This window comes from Corvus hawaiiensis, chromosome 22 (genome assembly GCF_020740725.1).
Source record: "Corvus hawaiiensis isolate bCorHaw1 chromosome 22, bCorHaw1.pri.cur, whole genome shotgun sequence".
Taxonomy (NCBI): Eukaryota; Metazoa; Chordata; class Aves; order Passeriformes; family Corvidae; genus Corvus; species Corvus hawaiiensis.
Window position 1 is genome coordinate 6,608,364 of NC_063234.1, and position 15,738 is coordinate 6,624,101.

General features: G+C 57.1%; 1 protein-coding gene across 4 annotated transcripts in view; it reads left to right on the plus strand.

Annotated features, from left to right (window-relative positions):
- The first annotated feature begins 2,849 nt into the window (after positions 1–2,849).
- EPHB2 (EPH receptor B2) overlaps positions 2,850–15,738 on the plus strand; it is a 130,770-nt gene continuing 117,881 nt past the window's right edge. For 2 of the 4 annotated variants that reach the window (XM_048326269.1, XM_048326270.1), the window contains exon 1: positions 2,850–3,004. In XM_048326269.1, the coding sequence (XP_048182226.1) occupies positions 2,920–3,004 (85 nt within the window). In that variant the 5' untranslated portion in view covers positions 2,850–2,919. The remainder of the gene's footprint in view (positions 3,005–15,738) is intronic. The other 2 variants (XM_048326271.1, XM_048326272.1) reach the window with 1 other exon arrangement.

Sequence of the window (15,738 nt, forward strand, 5' to 3'; positions counted from 1 at the left end):
GGTTGTCCCCTTTTTCGGACCCCATCAGGGCTGTACCTGATGTTCCTGATGTACCCTCTGCAGCAGGGTTTGAGTGTCCTGTGGCAGTGCTGCCCAAGGGCAGCAAGGACCAACAAAACCAGTATAACTTGACTTCCAAGGTGGCCACATCCAAGCTGCCTGATGGTGTGGCCATGTCCACGTGACACAGTCCCGCGACCACTTGTCACCAGATGGCAGCAAGGAGAGCATCAGCTCACAGTGTGGCTGAGAACACCAGTGAGGATGCACAATGCTCCCTGGTCCATGGCCATCCTCCACTGAAGCCACTAAACCTGGTGCAGAGTGAGTGGAAGGTGCAGGGAAGGACACTGGAGGAGGTCTGGAGTCACTTGCCATGGCCTGGTGCTTTGCAGCACTTGCTGGTCTGCTCAGATATTGTGGCATGGTGCCCAGAGGAGCTTGTGGGATTGAGGTCAGAAGGTGGATACTGGCGACACCGTCTGCACTGGGAACAGCAAGTTTGTGAGGGTGGCAGTGGAACCTTGGCAGGCCTTCCCAGGGATGCCAAAAAGATGCAACAGCCATAGAAAGCCCTTCCTGGGAGCAGCATGAAGGTGTGAGGTGGGACCAGTGCTCACAGTTTGTGACTGGCCCTGAAGAGCATCTTCAGGGCACAAACCAGACTCCAAAGAGCATGTAAGAACTTCAAAGACAGTGCAGCAGCCAGACAAGTCTGCATAATCCAAAGTCCATCTCCATCAGCAACAGCCTAAGGGGGAGCTCAAAAGAGAAGAGAGAAGGTCTCCAGTGACTGTTCCCTTGGGACAAAATTCCCATTGTATGTGGCAGTGCAGTCCTGGAGAACTTCAAGAAAATCCTGAGGGTCTGAGTGGGCACTGGCAAACACACAGAGCTGCTGCTCTTGGACTCCAGGCTCCCGTTTTGGAGAACTGATGGATCCTCAGGGACATGCCCGTCTAGGGCATGCAGGACACAAGAGCCCTGGGATCTGGGACAATTGAAATGAGGGTATGAGGAGTTTGGAAATGGTGAGTGCTTTCAGACATCTGAAGGGAAATGCTGGGTGCTCCAGAGCAGCGGGAGTGAGGGGAGGGCTGGGAGTGGGGGAGCTTGGGACAGTGCAGGAGTGGTGGGTAACTGCTGGGAATCCTTGGGGTTTTTCTTGCCCTGGAGAGGAACACATCTGGAGGAAGGAGCAGCAAGGCCGATGGCTGTCCTGGCCCTTCAGCCTCCTTCCTCAATGCAAGAGTGATGCCGAAAGAGGCACTAAAGATGGAAGCTTCTCCACACACGATGGAGCTGGGCCACAGGGTTCTCCAGGGATTCCATGTTGAATGTGGGGCCAACCTGGATGACCAGCAACATCTGCAGTGACAGGAACTCCCAAAGCAGATCAGAGCCTGCGGCTGGCCACACTGAACTGGCTCATGCACACGGCCAACACCATCACAGAGCTGTGACCTCCTCTAACCACTCCTGTGGAATTGTTTCCTGTGGTGGGTCAAGGCAGGGAACCCAAAGTGCTCAAGCTGCTGATGCAACAAAGGGATAAGGACGAGCACAGTGGAGCCTAGACTGGTTTTTCCGTGCCTTTCCATGGTGAGTTGAGGGACAGGAATCCATCCATCCAAAGTCCAGTGGGTCTTCAGCTCCTGGCCTATGAACCTGGAACAACTTGTGTAGAGATCCATGCGCAGGGTATGACCTCCCTAGGAAGATCTTCCAGGACACAAGTGCTTCCTGCAGGATGCACCTGAACCTTCTGCCCAGCCAGCAGAAATTGGGACACAGCTATGGGGGGTGAGCAGAGGGTACTGCTGGGTACAATGTGGATGCTAGAGGGGTGAGGAGGAGATGTCAGGGTGGTGGCAGAGGGACGTCCTGGGGCAAAGAGTCCCGGTAGCAGTCACAAGTCATAGATTCACTGACTGGTTTGGGTTGGAAGGGACCTTAAAGACCATCTGGTCCCAATCTCCCCACTATGTCCTGAAGAGGGTGTGGATCATGAGGTGCCCACAGGGCAGATGTGGTTCCCAGGCACCAGGGAAGTCGGGGCTGTTGCATGCTTCGATGCAGAATTGGAGCTGGGTCTCACCTTGCACCTTCTGGGAAGGTCCTGCTTGACCCCAGCAGTGTCAATGGGGCTTGTGACCAACTCACAACTGCTCCACGTGGGAAGTGGGGAGATTCCTGTTCTCCCTTCCCGGGGCTGGCTCCAGGGGGATGGGGGAGGAGAAGGGTGTGGGGGCTCAGGGCTGCCCACAGCAAGCCTCGGATTTACCAACTCCTTGGATTTTTGTTTCTTTTTTTTTGTGCTGCTGTATGCGTCCCCTTCTCCGGACGGGAATCTGCTCACCGCCCCGGCCCCCCGGCTCCGGTGGGCAGCGGCGGGGGCTTAGCCCCGAGGGAGGGATGCCCGGCCCGTGGCCGCGGGCGGTGCGAAGGGCGGCGGCGGGGGCATCCCCCCGGGAACCCCCCGCCCCTCCGCCCCCTCGCCGGTGCCGGCGGCGCAGCGAGCCCCGGCGAGGCGGATTTGGGTTGAAATCACGGCTTTCTCTGGATGATCGACAGCTCCGGGAGAAACCATCGGCGGGCCGGGGGGAGCCGCCGCCCGCTCGCTGCCCGCCGCCCCCCGCCCGCCGCCGGCCCCCGCCGCCCCCCGCCCGCCGCCGCCCCCCCCCTCGCCGCCCCCTCCGCCCCCGCGGGCAGCGCGGCCCCGGGGCGGGGCGGGGCGGGCGGCGCGGGGCGTCCCCCGCGCGGCGGCGGCGGTGGCTCGGCCCGGCCGCGGCGGCGGGGCCGGCGGAGCGCTCCGTGCCCGCGGCCGTGCCCGCGCCGGCGGCGGCCCCAGCGAGGGGCTCTGGGCTCTGCGCTCCGCCGCTCCGCCGCCTCCATGGAGCGCCGGCCGCGCCGCCTCTGATGCCCGGCCCGGCGCGCACCATGGGGCCGCTGTGGCTCTGCTGCCTGCCCCTCGCCCTCCTGCCCCTGCTCGCCGCCGTGGAAGGTAAGGGGGGAGCGCGGGGGGCGGGGGCCCTGCGGGTAGGGCGAGCCCCCCTCCGGGTTTTCCCCGCTTTTTGGGGGGTGGCACTTTGCCCCCTGCCCCCCTCCCCGCCGCACGCCCTTCGGAGGGGAGGCGAAGTTTGGGGAAGTGCTGCCCCAGCTGGAGGTGTCGCCGCCGGAGCCCGGTGTGTCGTGTGTGCCCCCCCCCACGCCCCCAGACCCTCCCGATCGCTGGCCGCCCTTCTCTCCGCCATCCCTCCGCCAAGGTGGGCATCCCTGGGTACGGCGGACGGTCCCCCAGGGATGCCCGGGATTCACCGCCCCGTGCCCGCCGCTGCTCTCGGGAGAGTCTTTGGGGTGCCCCTCCACCAGGCCTTACCGGCGTTCTGGAGCTGGTGGCCGGCTCCCCGTTGCCGCCGTGGCGTTCCCGGCGTCCCCAGGAGGAGCCGAGCTCCCCGCCGAGGTCCCCGGTGCTCAGACAAAGCAGAGCGAGGCGGCAGGTGGGGAGCTCCAGGGCTGGGTGTGCGGGGACGGCGCTGGGTGGGGAGCCCCACGGTGGGGTCTGGGCAAGGGGAGACTCGTTGTCGCGCTCCCCAACCATCCCAGCCGTTCCTGCCTGCTCCCACCCGCCCGCTGCATGGACACCCTGGGAAGTGCCGGAGAACTGGGTTGGGCAGGGGCGAGGGCCAGGTGTCAGGCCAAAAACCGGCGCGTCCTGGAGCGGCGTGGTCCAGGGATGCCTGTCCATTGTGGAAGAATCGTGTCTGAGCGGCTGGGTGGCTCCACTGTCCCTCCGGCTCCACTGGGCTGGTGGGCAGGCTGGGTGGCCACTGCTGGCCCTGTGTGTGCTGGGCGGTGGGAGCCACTCGGACGGTGTTTGTCTGGAACATGGATGAGGCACCATTTATTAAGTTGGAGTTTTGAGAGATGACTCATGGGTTGGCCAGCTATACATCGTGATATTTACAATATGGGAGCTTGGCATAAATAGGACTATTTACGTTGCAGCGGAGAGTGCTCGCCAGCTCTGCTATTCAAATGAGCCCAGCATGGTTTTAATTATGGGGGGGAGGGTTGGGGTGATGAGCGTGTTTGTGAAAGCATACGTGTCCATGCAGGATGTCTGGCCCCATCCGCTGGTGGCCTTGACACTTCCAGCGGGGTCTGGGCTTGGCCAGTGGGGCCCACACGCACTTGGCCATGATGAGCGAACGCTGCCAAGTGTGGCCTGCCGGGTGCCTTGGGCAGGGACAGGGTGACACCTCCACCCCAGCCTGCTCCTCCTGCTGCCTGAGAGGTGCTGCCGGGCAGTGCTGTGGGTCAGTGGCCAGCTCCCGGGGCTCCTGTGCATGTTCTTGGAACGTGAGTGACTTTTCCACCGTCATGGCAGGAGCAGCGGGCACTGGATGCATGTGTGCCAAGGGATGGGGAGTATATTTGGGAATAAGGGGCTGGCCAATGCTGGTGGGGTGTTTCACCCACCTGAGGTGATCTCTCTGAGGTGTGCTCCTCCACGGATGGGGAGGCTCCCAGGGAGATGGTCAGTGGGCTTCCAGCGGCCATTCCCAGCCAGGGCTGACCGTGTTGGTTTAGGTTCGGTGTGGTCCCCCCATATCCTTGCTGTTGCCTCTTGCCCTGTGTGTGTGTGCGCGCGTTGTGGGGCTGTGATGGTCACTCTCAGTGTTGGTGTGGGCAGCCAGCTCCCATGTCCAGCCTCTCAGGAAAAGGCTTCTAGAGAGCTGGCAAGGTGAAAGCGTGTGGGATGCAGCTCCCTGGGCGTGCCTCTCCTCCTTCCTTTCTGGAGCTGCCTCTTCCCTCCGCTCCCGAAGTGCTTGGATGTGGTGTCCACTTGCACCTCAGAATGCTCTGGATCCCTTCGGTGTGGACAGACAGTAGCTGCTGGCCGTGGAGGTGGCAGCTGGACCCACCGTGTTCCCGTGGCTGCAGGGAACCTCCACGGTGGTGATGCCCTCCATCACCAGCTCCAGCATATTCCCAGGGCCAAAATGGGGGCAGAAAGGCTTGTTCAGGGAAAACCCAAAATTCTGGAGGATCCTGCCTCTTGAGTCCTGTTTTTGGCTCTGCCACAGAGCGTTTCTGTACTGCTGCTAATTTCACTTGTCTCCTCTGTGCCTCAGTTTTCCTAATTACAAGGCGTAAAATAATCCAAGCGTCTTTCCCAAGGGAGCCGCGAGGTTTTGTTAATGAACATGACAAAGTGCTTTGGGATCCGTGGTTGAAAGCGCAGCCTTAGTCAGTGCGGCTGTGTGTGGGGTGTTTATTTATCTACATGCTTTATATTTCTCTGCGCGCTATATATTCACTTGCATTTAACAAACCTTAATTAGAAACAAAGCCGATAGGGAAGGAAATATAAACAGGAGTGTGCATGAAAATTGGAAGTTGATTGCTCACTGGCCAGCAGAATGCATGGCTCGGGCTCGGGCGGGAAGGCTGTTTGGTTAAAACCGGCTCTGTTAAAAGGAAATGTGAAAAGAACGTAAAACATAAATCAATATGGAAAACAGGGAGGTGGATGACAATGTACATAAAGCAGAGGTTAGGAATTGCCTATAGTTGTGAAGGCGGTTGGAAGGTAACGTGTCTGCAGCTGAGAAAGTTCAGGCTTCTCAAAGGAAAGTTTTTTGTGTGTTTTTCAAAAAAAAAAAAACAAAAACCCAAACCAGAAAGTCAAGAACAAAGGAGTCCTGGAAGGGTCTGGATCCCACACCGGTTGGTAACGCCGCTATCGCTAACGGCCCCGCTTTGTATTCCTGCTGCGTAGGCTGCGCGCCGATCGCAGGACTGACGCTCCTGAGGTATTTTGGGGGGAGCTGGGAAGGACACAGAGGTATTTTAAAATCAACAGCCTGGCTAACTCACGTGTGAGGAGGGAAAAGCAACCCGATGGTGCTCTTCACCCCGGTGGAGTTAACTTTTCACAAATCTTGCGGTGCTGGCAAGCTTCCCAAGGGCTGGAGGAGAGCCAGCCCTGTGCCAAAAATGTGAAAGGAGACACGAGATGGCCCTGCTATCAGTGAGGGTGTGGGCAGCACGGAGCCAGCAGCACGGAGGCAGTGATGGGCTCCAATGGGCACCGGAGAATCGCCCGGCATGAGTTTTGCTGGGAAGCAGGACCATGGGTGAGGGGACTCGATTCTGAGCATCAACTGTGCTGGGCAGTTCTAATCCTGAGCCCAGCCTTGGGCTTGGAGAGGGATGCTGGGGCACGAGGGCTGTACCCACTCCTGGGGTGGGTATTCCCAGGGCGTGCTGTGGCTGAGGTGCTGGATACGGACATCCCTGCCCATCCTCCAAGCAAACTGGAGACAGGACTTCGGTGCTTCTGTGTAGCTAATAGTTAATAATTATAATGTACATAATATTTATTGCACTCTCAGACACATGGTGGGATTGTTGGGGGGTCCTATGCAGGGCCAGGATTTCGACTGGATGATTCCTGTGGGTCCCTTCCAACTTGGGGTATTCTGTGATTCTGTAATATGCAGTATATTTAATTTCATTCGTGCTATAACATATTGCAGTGTTAAAACATAGTCCCTTCTCCTGTACCACACTGAGCACCCCCACAGCCTCCTCCAGGCCTCCAGGGGTGCAGGGAGATGCCAGGGACACAGGGTTGGTTTGGGCCTTTTTGTATCCATCTTTTGTATCTTTGTGGCCTCCGTGGAGGAAGTCTTGAGCCATCCCTTCAGGGTTATGGTCACACCAGGGCATTGCTTTGATCTTGGTGCTCCATGGAGGTGGATGTTCCAGGTGTGCCAAGACCAAGGGAGCTGCAGGAGCCTCCCAGCAAGCCTAGCATGCTCTGGAGGGATGCAGCAGAGCAGCAGGTCCAGGGAAGAACACAGGATCTGTCAAGAGCTGATCCCTCCTGTGTGCTTGAACTCGAGATCTGCGAACACTCTCCTGAGACCGGGAGGGGAGCAAATGTTGTGGGACAAGTGGAGCTGAGGAGCAGAGCAGAGACTGTGGTTTTGGCCTGGCCCCGTGCCACCCATCTCCCTCCTGCTGCTTTCCCCTCCCCTCCATTTCCTGGGTTAATTTTTGACAAGGCACATTCCTTGCACCCACCTGCCCTTTGCATTACAGGGGCAGGAAAAAGGGAAAGCTCCTTTTGGAAGCCAAATAAATTGGTGCCTCATTTAAACATCCATGCCGCTGCCCTTGCTGCTCTGTTCTGTGGCTTTTCCAGACAGGAGCAGCAGTCCTCTCAATCCCTGCTGACTTTCCAGCTTCTCTGGGTGACAAAAGCATAGGAAGGAGATGCTGTAGGGGACAGGGCTGTAGGGGACAAGGGTTCAGGGTTGGTGTGGCCACTGATGTCCCCCAGCTCCTGGGGTCACCCCACAGAGGGTGCGAAGGGGACGTGGCTGTGCCTTGCGGATGCTGCCGAGAGGTTTGGGGCTGTCCCCAGGGAGGGAGCAGCGATTCCCTTGGAGACGGGCTAAGGACCTGCCTGCACTAGTCAGAGCCCTTTGTGTGCACATACCTGAGCTGCTGGAAAGAGGGGTGGGCACCACAAAACTGCCCGAGGAGCTGGGTAAATACTGGAGGCTGTGACAGCTCCCGAGGCCTAAGCGAGGGATGAACAAGAGCCTGACCCTCCACTCCTGCTCCAAAACGCGCCTGCTCCCCACACACCGTCCCTGCTGGGATAGTGCTGAGGGTGTCTCTGGCTGGGAGCAGGAGCGGGGTTCCCGTCCTGCCAAAATCCCATTTTTACTGAGGAAGAGCCCCGTCAGCTCCCGCCCTGGTTTGCAATCCCTCCCAAACCTGGGTCTGGTTTACAGAGAGACCAGGGCGAAGTACAGCTGCCAGTTGGATCTCGTTGGGATGGGGGGAGCGGGGAGATCCTCAGAGGCAAAAGTTCAGCCGTTAGATAAGGGTAAGGATGGGGCCTCCTGTGATAAGGGGCTGACGTGCAGCGTGGGCCGGACGGGAGGGAGAGGCAGCGCGGCAGGGTTCGGGAGGGGCTCTGCCCAGCCTGGTACCCAGGGATGCAGGGAGCATGGGGGATCACTGGGAATGCTGGAGGTGGGCAAGGACTCCTTGGAGTCCAGGTGACAGCCGGAGGGAGGGTGTGAGGAAGGAGAGGGGCCTGGAGATTTGCAGGGGTATATAGTTAATATCTTTATATCAATGTCAGATGTTTCAGGAACGTGCTGGATGGATGGCAAGTTGTGACAGGGTGCAGACACAGGGGTGCCTGTGCAGGGCATGCCAGCCCCCTGAGATAATCAGGATGAGGGGAAGGACTAAGTGAGGATCACACCACGCTGTTTGCCCCTCCCTGAATTTCCTTGCTTAGGATGAAGGGAGCAGCATCAGGTCTGACAGGACATGTGGCACCAATTGCTAAGCATTAAAGGAAGATGGAGCAGGCCACGAGGGCAGAAGACACAACTGTAATTGGGGCTGGTCTGTGCCTCCCTAAATGTCACATTCAGAAATGACAGTTTTAGTGGCTAGGAACGGTTGTGGTTCTTTGTAGAGCCCACAGGAGCTTCCTCTGGATTTAGACCAGAGCACCACACACAAGACATCAGACCTGCCTCCATGGGAGCAGATTCAGTCCCCACTGGGCATGAGGAGGGGCTGGGGAGCTTCAAAAGTTGGTGCAGCTTTATCAGTTGATCCAATAAATGATGTTCTTTCCGCCTTACCTCTCTCAGAGTCAGACCATGGCATCCATAAAGCGACCAGCACGTAAAAACACCGCATAGTAATGGTCTGTGAGTAAAGCAAAATGAACGAGCTGGCCGAAGGGAAAAGCTAAAATAGGAAAATACTCACCCACGATGTAGGAAATTAAATTAAAGCTCAGAATAAATTCATGCAGCCATTTAACATGAATTTTCTAAAAAAAAAAAAACAAAACCCAACCAAACTTGATTAAATGGCAAATTGAAGGAGGTCATTGGAGGTAAAAAGATGTTCTTCACAAAGTGGAAGTGGTATCTAAAAGGAGAAAATAAAAAAATCAGAAACTGTGGTCTGGTGAATGTGAAGCCATATAAGGCAGGTTGAGAGGAGTTTGAAAAATAACTTGGGAGAAGAAATTGTTTATCCCCCCAAGTGTCCCCTCAGCAAATGAGTATTGGGAAGTTAAATGTGCAGGACGGAGCCCTGGGGGAGGAGGGGGATGACTTCAGTGTAACCCCAACTGGCCAAAGGGACTCCTGCCAAGGAGCTTTGCTTCCCAGGGCAGGGCTGGGAGACTGCCCTGAAGCGATGACAGGAGAACCCGTATTTTACAATAAGTCAATAAAATGAATATTTGAGCCAGAGTAAATGGGACAAGCATCCTTTAAGAAGATCTCCCTGGGTGATCCAGGAGACTCCAGAGCAGTAATTTTAGAGGAAGGGCTCTCTTATGGATTAAAATCTGCTTAAAGAAGGGGAAACAAAGAGTCAGTTTTCCCACTGGACGGGGTCAGTGTGAGGCTTGTGCTGGGTGATGTATTCATAAAGTAGAGAGGGGTGGGAATGGGAAGGCGAAGAGTGTTTGCAGATTATACAAAATTATTCAGGATGATAAAAACAACAGTTGTCTTGAAAATATTGCAAAAGGCTCTCATGACACTGGATAGCCGGGCTATAAAGTGGCAGATTAAATGTAGTCAGGGATGAATGAAAAGGGATTCACATGGAAAAAATTACCCTAAACCCATGCATGCACAGTGGCAGTCTTTAAATTACTTATTAGCATTTTGAGAAAGAGATCTTAAAGTCATTGTGGATGGCTCTTTGAAAGCATCAGCTCCGAACCGGGAGAGACTGGGAATGGGAGTGAAGATGCTTGTACAGGAGAAGTACAGGGGAGGGGGGCTCCGGGAAAGATGCAGCTTGGGGAGGGAGGGGGCACAGAGGTGCATTGGACTGTGGGAGGTGTAAAGAAGAGGCTGATGAAAGGGTGATGATCCTTTATTTTCTATTTTTTCCCTCGCTCTGGAGTTCTCAAGCAGAAGGTTTCACACCAGGAGCGATGGAGGGTGGAGGCAGGGCAGGGTGTAGCCCAGCCCTCCCCAGTCCTGGGTACCAGGGGCCTCAGGTACCCTTAGTTCTGGTGTGCTCCCTGAGCATCCTGGCGCACTGCTGGAGGTGGGATGGAAGCCGGGAATCCCTTTGGCTCCGCCTCCCGTGGCAGATGTGGTATTTGGAAGGGAACAGGGAAAGGCGCCTTCTGTGAGCTCCCACACTGAGTGGCCAGGCTCGGCGAGGTCCTGCTGGCCCCCGGCTCCCAGTTTGGCTTTCAAGGTCATCTGCAGCTTCCAAGGCAAAGTGCTGGGGAGCTCCACATCGCTCTGGGTGCTCATGGCCCTGGTGAACCATGAAGGTGAACCCTCTGTGTCTGGGGACACCTTTAGCCTTCCACAGGCTCTTGGTTTTGGCCAGATGGCCAGGCAAGGGGAAGGTCCCTTGGAAAATGCCTGCTGGTGCTTGCCTTCACCCTCCTTGGAGTTTCAGAGGCCAAGAGCATCTGGTTGGAACTGGGGAGGAGGGGAGCTTCCCTGAGCCCTGGGTTCACCTGGGGGGGCTGGTGGCTGGGTACGGGGATGTGCTTGGCCCCTTGCCCGACAGCTGAGTGGGTTGGGGGTGGCGAAGGTGGCTGAGCGTGTGAACCTCCCTGGGCAGAGGGGACGCCTCAAGCTGCGGGCTGGTGCTCCCAGGGCCAGACAAAGGGAACAATGGGCTCGGCTGCTGGGCTCCTGGGTAGCCTGCGGCTGGCTCCAAGCCCCCAGCCTGGGAGAGGAGGGGCAGGCAAGAGGCCTGGGATCCCCTCCACTCCCACCCAGGCTTTGGGGACATGGGGATACCCAGCCCACAGCAGGCTGAAGGACAAGCTGTGTCCCTGGTGATGCACAGGCTGGGCAGCTCCCTGGCCATGCCCAGCTGGGCTCTGTCTGTCCAGCAGCAGGCTGAGGTGAGTCCTGCTCCACGGAAGGTGTCATCCCAGCTCCCTAAATATGTCCCCAAAGTGTGTGGAGCCCTGCTGGAGTCTGGTGAGCTCTGGTTGCATGGCTTGGAGGGATCTGTGCTGGGAGGCTCCTGCAGCACTGCTCTGCTGAGAGGCAGAGGAGAGGGCAACCAGGGAGGGTGAGGAAGGTCAGAGAAGAGGCTGGACACTCCAGATCTCCTGTCAGGACCCTCTGTGAGCCTGAAAAAGTTCAGCAGAGGGATACAGGAGAGAGAAGGAGTCTCCATCCTGTGCAGTCCTGGTGCACAGGCTGTGAGTGAGAAGCACAGTGGCGAGACCATGCAGGTTCTGCCTATCCTGGAGTCTCTCGGGGCAAGGGAGGACTGATCGGAGCACTCTGCCTTGAAGCAGGGAACAGGGAGTCAGTCCATGGATGCTCCTTGGTGTCCAGAAGAGTTCCTGCTCTTTGAGCCTCCCAGGAGGCCACTAGTTCTTGCAAAGTGGCCACTGAACCCACGGTCTTTGGGCTGCTTGCTGAGGCTGGAGGGTGGGACAGGGTGTGTCTGAGGACAGACCAGGCAGGAATGGGCTGCTCAGGTGCCTCCAGGTGTGTGGTTGGTTTCACCCGAGACAGGTGTATGTGTGTCCTACCAGGACCCATATCTGCCTGCTTCTGCTGCTCTCCACTCCTTCCAGGCACATGCTGGTGGCCATGGCAGGTGCTCCTGGATGGAGCTGGCATCATCATTCCCTGCTATTGGCTCCCATCACTTGCAGGTCATTGTCCCTGGGTGAGTTTGGCTTCATGAGATCCATCTTTCTCGCAAGCTCTGCCTTTGTACAGCCAGCAGGAGGTTTTTGGGTGGGAGCGATGCCTCAGGATCGAGGCTTGGTCCTAGAATCATAGAATCATTGACTGCTTTGGGTTGGAAGGGACCTTAAAGCTCATCCAGTTCCACCCCTGCCATGGGCAGGGACACCTTCCTCTAGACCAGTTCTCTCCAAGCCCTGTCCAACCTGGCCTTGGACACTTTCAGGGATGGAGTAGCCACAGCTTCTCTGGGCAGCCTGTGCCAGGGCCCCACCATCCTCTCAGAGAGGAATTTCCTCCTAATATTCAGTCTGTCCCTGCCCTCTGTCAGTGGGAAGCCATTCCTCATTGTCCTGTCACTCCATCCCTTGACCAAAGTCCTTCTTCAGCTCTCTTGGAGCCCCTTTAGGCACTGGAAGGCTGCAATAAAGTCACCATGGAATTATGAGGATGTGTCCAAAGCACATGTTTGTGGTCTTGAAGGAGATCTGGGAGCGCTCTGCTCTGACAAGTGCCTGTGCAGCTGGTTTGAGGCGAGGTGTGGCAAAAAGTCTGCTGAGGATCAGGGCTGTGCCACCCCAGTGAGCTGGGTGCCATGGAGGGGAGGTCAAGGAAGCCCTGGGCCATCACAAGGAGGTTTGTGCTGGCCAGGCAGCCCCCAGACAGTGCACACTACATGCTGGGAGTGAGCTGGGCTGGAGCACGTGAGGGTCACGTCTCGCCGTGCCGAGGTTACGATCGCGTTTCATGATTTGCTTTGCTTGTAATCCTGTTTCCAGGCTCCACAACTGCGACTCGGAAACCTTTACGGTGAGCCTCACTTCATAAATCTTGGCCTTGTTTTACTTTTAAGCCTGTCTGGTATCAGGGGACAAAGCAAGCAGGAGAAATGCGTGACCTGGGGGCAGCATGGATGGAGTGAAACAAGGTGTCCAGGCTGGATAGAGCCTGCAGGGATGGGGGCTGGCCAGGCTGCCGGGAGTTAACTGCAGCATGCCAGACTTGGGAAAGCATTTCCTGTGGATCTCTTCCAAGGGATCTCTCCTGCAGGATCCCAACACCTCCAAGGCTGCTTGCAGAGTGCCCTTGCAGGTGTCTGAGCACTGGTTCTGTGCCTCCAGCCTTTGTATGCACATTGTGGCACCTTCGTGGTAAATGGGAGCAGGCCTGTGGCTCCCTGGGCATTGCTCTGGGAGGGAAAGGCAGCTGGGGGTGTTGTATTTTCACTGCCTGGGGAGCAGAGAGCAGCTGGTGCCTGGACACGGGGAATGGCTGGTGGCAGGGTATTGATCACCCAGTGCTGGAGCGTGCTGGGAGGTGGGATAGAGGCGTCAGCTCCCCCGAGCTGGCTGCCGGCATGGGGCACTGAGGGGTTGGATCAGGCAGGCAGAGCAGCCCCACCAGGGATAGTTTCCAGCCAGGGAAATAGCTGCAAATGCATGGATAGGCAAATGCGTTCCCCAGGCAGAGCCTGGATCTGCCCTGTCCGTGCCCTGTCCACTCCCTGGAAGTGTTCAAGGGCAGGCTGGACAGGGCTTGGAGCAATCTAATCTGGTGGAAGGTGTCCCTGCCATGGCAGGGGTTTGAAGGAGATGGTCTTTAAAATCCTTTCCAACCCAAACCATCCTGTGATTCGATGCAACTCGGACAAAGCCCCACTCCTGCTGCCTGCCTTGCAGGGGGGATGGATAGTCCCAGAGGCTCAGGAAGGATAAACTCAGACGTGTGTGATGCTGTGTGGAAATCCCTTGGCAGCAGTCTCACAGCAGAGCAGCGGGGCTGCCGTGGGCCGGAGGGGACAGAGTGCCCAGCACCTCCAGGACTTGTCCCCCTCCCCTGTCACCTTTGGCGAACCTCGGAGCGTCTGGACAGCTGCAGAGCAGTCGGGAGCAGGGCGGGCACAGGGAAGGTGCTAATTAGGATGTTGGCAGCATTAGTAGGGGTCGGTGTCTGGCTGGAGGGAGGTGTTGAAGAGGCAGCGTGGGCTCTGCTCTGTGTCACACTCAGTGCAAAGCTCAGGGCAGCAGGAAGCTCGTGAGTCTGCGGGGGGGACAAGGCCAGATCAAGGCTGATGGAGCCATCCGGGGGTAGGCGGATGCTGCTTTGAGCCCACCTGTGGCAGCTGGGTGAGGGTCATGATGTGGCTTTGTCCTGGGGCTGCTCAGAGCATCCCCAGTGATGGGGAGCTGCCTGCTTTGTGTGGCTGTGCTGATGCTGCACAGAACCAGCCCTGATACACCTGCTTTTCTCCTCCTTTTGGCTCCTCACCTTTCTTTTCCATGGCTGTTGGTGAAATAGAGAGTAGAGGAGCTGCTCACATTGCTTTTGGGGTTTTTTTTGATCTGATGTCAAACTTATGCCATCACATTGAATAGCTGCCATGAGATTTTGGTGTGACTGACACCTGTTCTGGCTTCAGAGCAGCAGCTTTCGACACAAACAAATCCTCTGGAAATGCTGAGTTTACTGTCAGCTGCTCCCATGTGTCGCCTGGTCCCTGTTCCCAGGTTTGGCTAAACCTTGCACCACTCAGGAGGCTGCTGATGCTCTGAGCAGTGGCTGGGTGGGTCTCTTGAGCTCCACTGGTTTATGGTTGGTGTGACAGGCAGAAGGTGCAGACACGTGTAGGTGAGGCTTTGCCAGGCTGGTCCCTCTGGGCTGCTGAGGAAATGGCTGTCCCCGTCTGGTGGGACATGGCTCATGGGTGGCACATGGCCGGAAAATGGGCACAAGTCAAAAGCTGAGCGAGCCAACTCGACGGTTGCGGCGTTCCCTTTCATCCCTGGCTGTTCCAGGAGCCCATCCTTCCTTATCTGGGGGGTTGGGGCTGAAGTTCAGTCTCTCCTGGCTGGGTCCCACGGTGCTGCTTTGCTTCTCCCAGTTTCTGTTGGTCCCTGCGTAAGAGAAGGTGGGGCTGCAGGGAGGGGAGCTGAATTTTGGACTGGAAAATAAGGGATGTGTAGGGGACACTGGCAAGGGCTGCGGTAGGTTTGGGAGTAGCACATTTGGGACCAACAGGAGGGACCAGTGGAACCCAGACATCCCTGTGGCATCTTGGATGGGATGGCAGGGGCTGCCCATGGGGTTTTGTGCTGGGGGAGGCCAAGCAGGTCACCCTCCAGCAGAAACCTTGCCCTGTAATTTGGGTGGCCTAAATATGACCTGAGCTCCTGCTTGTGGGTGCTGAGCCCTTGGAAAGCTGACCTGGCGTTTTACTGTGTGTTTGGGAGGTCCTCAGTGTGTGGGCTACAGAGGGAAAAGGGAGAAAAATGGGATTTGTGAGGTCAGCCCTGGGTGTGTCATCCACCAGCCCTGAACCGCTCGGTGGCCAGAGGGGCGGAGAAGGGCTCAGCCCTCCACAGGTCTCCCAGGGATGCCAACAGGTCATGGAGCGGTGGGGATGTGCCCACCCTGTGTGTCACCATCAAGGTGCCCGTTTGCCTGATGGCATGTCAGGGTCTGTGCTGAAGGAGGAGCCCTGTGAGTGCACAGGCTCAGGTGATGCACCTGAAAACACTCTGGAGTCTCCTTCCCTTTGGCAGCAGGAATGTGCCATTCACTCGCCCGGGACGAAAATAAAACTGCTGCCCAAGTCCCATCCCAGAGAAAAATCCTGGGGAGAACAGACTCCTCTCCTGGCTGCTGTGGTGGGGATGCTCAGTGAGGGGTTCTGAGGTGCTGGTGGTTTTTATTCAGTGTGGAAGAAGGGGTTGACGTCAATGGTCGGCTGTTGCGCTCGGCATGCTCCAGAGCTGGAACTCTTGAGAGGGCTGTGGGCTGATGTGGGTGGTGAGAGCCCACCTGGGGTGGACGTGTGGTGGCCATGAGGGAGATGATGCATCGTGTCAGGGAAGTGTCATGAGGGTGTACAGACAAACTGATGGATGAGTCAACAGAGCCAAAAAATAGAAATGAAAAAAAGGCAAACCTGGCTTCTGTTCCAATTCTATAAAAATAAAATGAAACAAACTTCATGCTCACACTG